At 43.8% G+C, this 7,251-nt stretch overlaps 1 protein-coding gene across 1 annotated transcript in view; it reads right to left on the reverse strand.

Moving 5' to 3' along the window:
* The window catches only part of CFAP44 (cilia and flagella associated protein 44), a 74,295-nt gene that overhangs the window by 27,850 nt on the left and 39,194 nt on the right, over positions 1 to 7,251 (reverse strand). Inside the window, exons 19-25 of the mRNA XM_019526843.1 lie at positions 5,777 to 6,047; positions 4,814 to 4,869; positions 4,315 to 4,477; positions 3,789 to 3,919; positions 2,687 to 2,889; positions 1,542 to 1,722; positions 67 to 244 (exon numbers count right to left, since the gene is read on the reverse strand). Coding sequence (XP_019382388.1) covers positions 67 to 244; positions 1,542 to 1,722; positions 2,687 to 2,889; positions 3,789 to 3,919; positions 4,315 to 4,477; positions 4,814 to 4,869; positions 5,777 to 6,047 — 1,183 coding nt within the window. The remainder of the gene's footprint in view (positions 1 to 66; positions 245 to 1,541; positions 1,723 to 2,686; positions 2,890 to 3,788; positions 3,920 to 4,314; positions 4,478 to 4,813; positions 4,870 to 5,776; positions 6,048 to 7,251) is intronic.

The raw sequence follows: 7,251 nt of genomic DNA on the forward strand, positions 1-7,251 counted from the left end.
CTGGGTTTCTATACTTTGCTTTCCAAAACAGGTACAATCACAGTCCCAGGGAATCTGTTCCCATACCACCACTTCTAGCGAGGCAAGCTGCATCTTCTTCTTCTCTGCATTCATGCGCATGTGCTCAGGGATCTTATAGTTAGTGGCTGTCTTCAGTTTGAAATCCCCCATGTTTTCCTGAGCCATCTTGATCTCCTGAATATCCCTGGGGTTCTCATAATTATCACTGGGTTTGCTCTTCAATCTGTTGAGTGCCAAAAACAAGCAAAATGTCTTAGATTGCCTAAGATTCCCAGGTTATCCAGTCCAAAATTCCTGCCTTGTGCAATAGGGCTTGATATTTGATCTAGGAGTCAGCAATGGGTTAAACAATGTTTAGAAAAATATTAATTCTTCAGAAGACTCTGTCTACATGTTTAATTTACCTATCACCCTCAGGTACTTGGGGAAAAATATCTCCTTCCATATCAAAGGAAAAACAAATTTGTCTAGAAAGAGGTGGATTTTTAAAATTAAATAGCTCTCCCAGGACCTAGACTGAACCCTGGATGTAGCAGGCAGCCAGATGCAGCATTGCTAAGTAGATAGCATTCTGTGAACCTGATTCAAGTTAGCAAAGGACCTAAAGAAAAAGGGGTGCACCAAGCATCTGCAATATGTCCCAAAATCAAAGCCCAGGGGAAGGGAATCATGAGATTCTGACTCAGTTAATGTGCATGGACGTGATCCTGACGTTCTCAGGGAAAAACTTGGTGAAGTTCTACTTGGCTGCAGTATGCAGTATTGGGTCTAAACCTACAGGTCCAAGAAGAGTCAGAGCCTCACTGACTTCATGAGCTTGCATACTCAAAGCCCTGTTTTTTCATTTCTACCCCTAATGTCAATTCACCCTCCAAACTGGTATTAATTAACAAGACGAGACACAGCAGCCACTATTAATATTCTAAGGCTAATATAAGAATCAAAAAACTTTGTGGCCCATTATTGATATTTGGAGCTGATCAGAATTATTTATTCCACCTCAGAATAATATGGAATTATGTAAATGTAAAACTTTACAGGGGCACAGACACTGGGATAGCTTGGAAAGGGATGGTCTTGCCTTGAGCAAGGGGTTGGACTGGATGGCCTCTTGGGGTCCTTAATTTTTAAAGATACTATGATTAGATTAGACCAGTAATTCTCAACCAGGATGCCAGGGCACCCTGAGGTGCTGTGAGATCCTTTGAAGAGTGCCACTGAGGTTTGAGATCAGCAGATAAGATCAAGCTCAGGCTCTGCTCTGACTGGCCACTCTCCCACCCCAACTGCGTCTCCCCTTTCAAACAAGGTAAGCACTGTAATAAATAAATTATTTTTTAAAATGGGGTGCAGCCATGAACCCTCCAAACATTATGGAGGGTGTCATGTGTCTAACAAGGGATACCTTTTCTAAAAAGTTTGAGACCCACTGGATTAGACAGATGAGCCAACTAGGATTATTTCAGCTCATGATACAGAGCACCCATGAAAAAGACTGCAGCTTCTGATTCATGACTCACAGTTCTTCCCATTCGTTCTTTCTCTGCATGATCTTAGCTTTGGCTTTATCAGCTTTCTCAACAATTTTTCTGATTTTCTCAAGTTGGTTTTCAAGTAAACGGGCTGCTGCAGTTTGCGACTGTGTCTTCTTCTTCAACTTTTCAACCTCCATCTCCTCTTCAGTAACTCCAGCAACTGGAACTGAGATAAGAGAGAGGATATATAGATGTTAAGAAATTATATATGATAAACAAGCCAGTCACAGCTATTGTAAACCATACTGGTCTGTCCAACTGAGTGGCCTTTACTGCAGAGTAGACTAATTAGTTGCAGAGTAAAGCATCACCATCTACACATGCGTCAGTATTAGGCTGCAGTAAACTAATTTACACCACAGTGAGATAGTACTGTTGGGAACAGTACTATGTTATGCTGAGGTAATTTACTGCAATTAAATGCACATGTAGACATTGACCATAGATGCAGGCATAAATTGTGCCTGGTCAGCCCAGGCAGCCAGAGGCAGACTCCTTTCTGCCACCTAGCCACATGACTTCACACTTTCATCACCCTTGTGCCCCAGCCACCCCTCCACCACCCAATGCCACCACCTGGAGCCTAGGGCTGACCCCCCACTCTCTCCCCCAGTCCCTTGCTAGCCTGGGCCTTCTCCACCCCAGCTTAAATTGCTGCTGTCCTGGGCACATGCATAGATGCTGCGCTTGGGAGTAGTTTACTCTGGCTCAAACTGCTCCTGAATGTATTGCTTTGCATCACTTGCACACGTAGATGCACCCAGCTAGTATAAATTTGTGGAGTTTAAATGAAGTCAGTCTCCTTAACTGATGTCATATTACCAATAAAAAAAGGAGGCAACACAAGCTTATTTTCCCCTTTGAGTTAATGGAATTTTGTGGATATCAACCGGAATGTGAAAAAACATTTAATAACAAAGGGTACTGGAAAACCTGTTGACTGAGAAAATGAAGTGATGACTAAAAAAACATAGAGATACCATGTGATTGCATTTGACCACCGAGTTTTTGCATTTGGAGATGAGGTATTACAGGTACTGAAGTGTTGCTATACAAAGAAATAAACCAGGTGAAAATAAGGATGGAAAGGACATAATGTAAACATGTTCAGGCTTTTGTGCATGCCTTACTTGTCTCTTTGAGGGTTTCTCTTCTTTGTTCTACTTCTTTTCCTTTCCAATCATATTTGGTTACTCTCTTTTTCCCTGCCTGACTTTGTTTTTTAACCTTGTAATATTTCTCAGAAATTGCCAGAAGCCTGTATGTGGAGATTTGATGATTACTTCCCATAGCATGAACAACCACAGTATCAAATTCTAACATGTCCCGAAATCTGAGGAAACAAAATGGAGATAACATTTTTACTGTCTGAGATATGCAGAAGCAAGTTATCAAATATTCTTCACTTAGCCCATGTAGCTATCCAAAATGACCTAAACAATTCATTACACTAATTATGACTATTACACAGTCATCATATCTGAGCATACAAACCAGTAAGTAACAGCACTATGCCTGTGACATTCATCAAATCTAGGGATAAAGCCACTTAAGGGACATATCAGCCATTATAGTTTGTATACCATGCTTATCACACTAGTTATGACCACCCACCTTCCAATAATTAAGAAACGTGACTTAAGCAACATGCCATTCAGATCTAATGTGTTTGTTCTATCATCCTCTCCCTATGGGAAGAAATGTATGCCTTGTTTCAGGAGGTAGGTTTAGTTTGTTTTTAAAATAACTATCCCTTGTTCCTATGTGTTTAAGATAGAGCAGGTATGTTAAAGAAGTGCAGACTGAATGAGGACAAATTTTATGACAGACATTAATTAATCCCACCACCTTGGACTATGTCAATAACACCTCATCCTTTATGATTTCCAAAGCACCACAGGTTAGCCCTCCAAGTTCCCCCAGCTCTTCTAGGCTTCTTAGCTATCACCATTCAGGGAAACTGAAGCAGAGCACTCTTTCACAGCATAGTTGTGCTGCCACAGAAAGGGACAGCTTAATCAACAGTCAGGTAATTTTCTTGCTTTGCATTCCTTGTTTTTTTCTTTTTCCCCACCAAGAATCCAAAACAGGCAGTCATACAGGAAAGTCACAAAAATGACATGTACAAATTTTGGTTCTATAAACAAAAATAAAGTTGCAGTCTCATTTCTCAAGACAGATGAAACTGAAAGATTTAATGAGGAAGGAAGGTAACAGAGAACTAGTACTTACCGACTTTGCAATTTCTGCAATCCAATCTGATGCTTCTCCTGTTCCCAAGCCAGTTCTTTCTGCACCTGCTGGATGCGTTGTGCTGTCTGCCTATTCATCTCCTCACAGATCCTGTGGTCCATTTCAAATTGCTGCAAACAAGTGAGACACACCGTTTCATGGTATCCCAACCACTGAGCTATGGCACCCACAATTCTCAGAAATGTTTTTGTCCAGGTGCAGGAGTTGCCTGCGCATTAGCATAAATATTCACCCCAGAGTGCAGAACCATGTTCTTTGAAAACACTTCTCTCATGACACACAGCATTAGCTGTGAGTTGCGGCTCCTGGTATATAGGGCCTAGGTATATAAGCACTTAAGGGACTAGACCCAACCCACATGGGTTGTGCATCAGTGACCTTGTAATGCTCTGGAGTAGGATGAGGGGAGAAAAGGTTGGCTAAAGTTATAACACACTGGATGCTGTTCCTTTTAAAAATGGGAGTCTAGTCTACAGATAAATGACCTGTATGAAAACAGACGTACCTCTCTGAGTAGCTGCATGTGTTTTGGCAGCTCCATATTCTTCTGAAGCAAATGAAGAAACTCCTGCTTGAGGGCAGCTAGCTTTTGCCTCTTGTCATTCTTTTTGTCCTCTGCGGCCTTCATTATCTGATCATATTCCTTTTTCTGCTTGGCATTCTCAATACTGGAAATGCAGGACAAAGGAAATGGCACTGTCTCAGTGGTGGAAGCAAAGAGACATCAGCAGACATTAGGCCAGCACCGATCACATGCAGCAATTGATAAAAGTTCCCTAAGGCGCTCCACTTTGGAACACCTTCATCTGTTCCCTCATTAGGATGAGAGTCATTTTGTCACACAATCAGCCACTTTTAAAGCACTCTGCAGCTATGCACATGTGTCACAGCACAGCTATAGATCACTTTCAGGGGGCCAACTGCATGACAAATGTCACTTCTGTCAGTGCCCAGAGTTACCAGCACATGGAAAAGTCTCTTATCTTCATCCCAGTCTATCCTACCTGTAGGCATTGGGATCCTCAATATCTTCGGCAGCTTTCTCCTTTTCCAGTTCTCTCTGTGGATCAAAAATATTATTTGTTCTTTTAAAAAAAAGCAGCAACACTCAGCAGCTGACAAGGGTGTTCAAAAGGCCAGGGAAAGTGCCAGACTGATGTTTGTGGAACTAAATGAGACTTTCATTATGAACACCACAACCACCAAACATTAGGTTCAAATGTTCCCTTCAACCCAAAAGAGACCAATATTACCACTGAAAACAGTGGCACCAAACTGATCTGTAATACAGCATGATTAAAATTCTGTGGATTTATATTTGGCCATTACAGCCCTCAGAAAAAAATATGTCAGATCTTTGTGCTTCTCAGTCTGCAAATGCACAAGGTGATATTTTTAATTTACTTAAATGGGGGTGTAAAATATACAGCCCATGGGCCATATCTGGCTAGTGAAGCCATGTTGTCTGGCCCATGGGCCTCCCAGAGGGGCTGGGCATTTGATGGTGATGCCTGCCACTGAAATACTGGGTACAAAGCCCCACTGGGGATGGTTGTCAGCAGTTGGGAATGAGCTATGGATGCATTAACCCCTATGGTCATCACTGCTGCTTACTCCACCATCATGTCTGGCTCTGACAAATGAGGGGCCCTGCACTCTGGATCCAGCCCACAAGGAGGGGCAGTCTGGCATCCCTGAACTATAGGATTCCTGAGCCTTAACATCAAGAACAGAAGGAGCATTACCAGATATTTTCCCTGGACTCAAATTTGCAAATTTTGTATGAAAACTTCAAATTCTGTCATAAATGACACATGATAGAAAAGGTTTAGGCACAGCATTATTCAGCATACAGAACTGTGCAATGTTGAAGGACCTGGACTTGATTTGGAGAATAAGTTGTAAGCCTCCCCACATGAAAAACACAGTAAAGAAGAGTTTTGAAAGGTTTTCATTTAGTCACTTACTCTTGGAGATGGAACTTTGGCTCTTAGCTCTTTTTGAATGTCCTCTGGGGACAAGATAGTAAAGGTAAAGATGTTGCCATCTGCTCCACAGGTAACAAGAAAGCGGTCATCATAACTAGAACAGATCCCCTGGATTTGGCCATAATCATTGTCATGTATGTTGAAGGACCAGTATCTGTCCAGGGTATCCACCGAGAGTTCTTTGTCCTGGAGAGGGTAAACCCGCACTGCTCCATCCTTCATCCCACAGAACATCAACAGCTTGCTGATACTGCAAAGTGAACAAAAGCTAGACAATTTAAGGCGCTGACCTAAAACGATTAATGCTATAACAATGAAGGTTAAATGGAGAGGTGCTAGGCAGGTGACTGACAAGCTAAGTGGCTGTCCAAGGGTACCCTTGCATTCCCTGAACACCATGAACTGGCCTTTTCACTGACCCATGCAGGATTGGTTCAGAAGATCACTTGGGGTGGACCAGGGGAAGGCTTCCAGGGAAACTGGGTTTATATGGTTCCAGGGGACACAATACATTGTGCAATGGGAGCTGATTGGTTGTAGGCATTATTTCACCCCATTGGGCAAATTAGCAGCTAAAGTAGAGCTGTGCAGCTGTCTCAAACCCTGGTTCATTAAGAACAGATCATGCTAGGCCTTATGCAATACATAATGTGGGGAGGTGGCAAGTAGTTCTCTCCTCCACTTATGCAATTCACATAATAGCCAGGCAATGTGCTAGGCCAGGGGTGCTCAAACTCCAGGCTGCAGGCTAGATCTGGCCTGTGATACCATGTCATCCAGCCCATGGGGCTCCCCATGAGGTCTAGAAATGTGGCAGCAGTGGAGAGGTGGCACCACTCCCTTGTAGCCAAATCTCAAGACCCTGGGGAGCCCTGGACCCTGCATGCTGGATCCAGCACTCAATCCCAGAATACAGGGTCCAGTGGGGGTGATGCTAGGCCCCAGGGCTTAATCCTAGAGTGGGGAGCTGGGAGGAAGCAGCACCAGGCTCCTGAGACCCAATCCTGGCACACAGGGAGTGGTGCCTGGCCCCCAGGACCCAATCCTGGCATTTGGGGGGTGGGAGGAGGTGACATGAATCTATGACATTGCCCCCCCAAAACCCAAACCTGGTGTGTAGGAGTTAAGAAGGGGTGTTACTAGTGAGGAACTAGTTAGGGAGCTTCTGGAGGTACTGGACATATTCAAGTCAGCCAGTCCGGACAATCTCCACCCTAGAGTTCTAAAGAAACTGGCCGAGGTCATTGCAGGTCCCCTGGCACGGCTTTACGAGCACTCGTGGTGCTCTGGTGTGGTGCCGGGGGACTGGAAGAGGGCCAACGTGGTTCCCATCTTCAAAACAGGGAGGAAGGAGGACCCGGGAAACTATAGGCCAGTTAGTCTTACCTCGATCCTAGGCAAGCTGTTTGAGAAAATTATTCTGGCACACACCCATGAGAGGCCAGCAGGGGACT

The sequence above is a fragment of the Gavialis gangeticus genome, unplaced genomic scaffold (genome assembly GCF_001723915.1).
Source record: "Gavialis gangeticus isolate Ggan-Ray unplaced genomic scaffold, GavGan_comp1, whole genome shotgun sequence".
NCBI lineage: Eukaryota > Metazoa > Chordata > Crocodylia > Gavialidae > Gavialis > Gavialis gangeticus.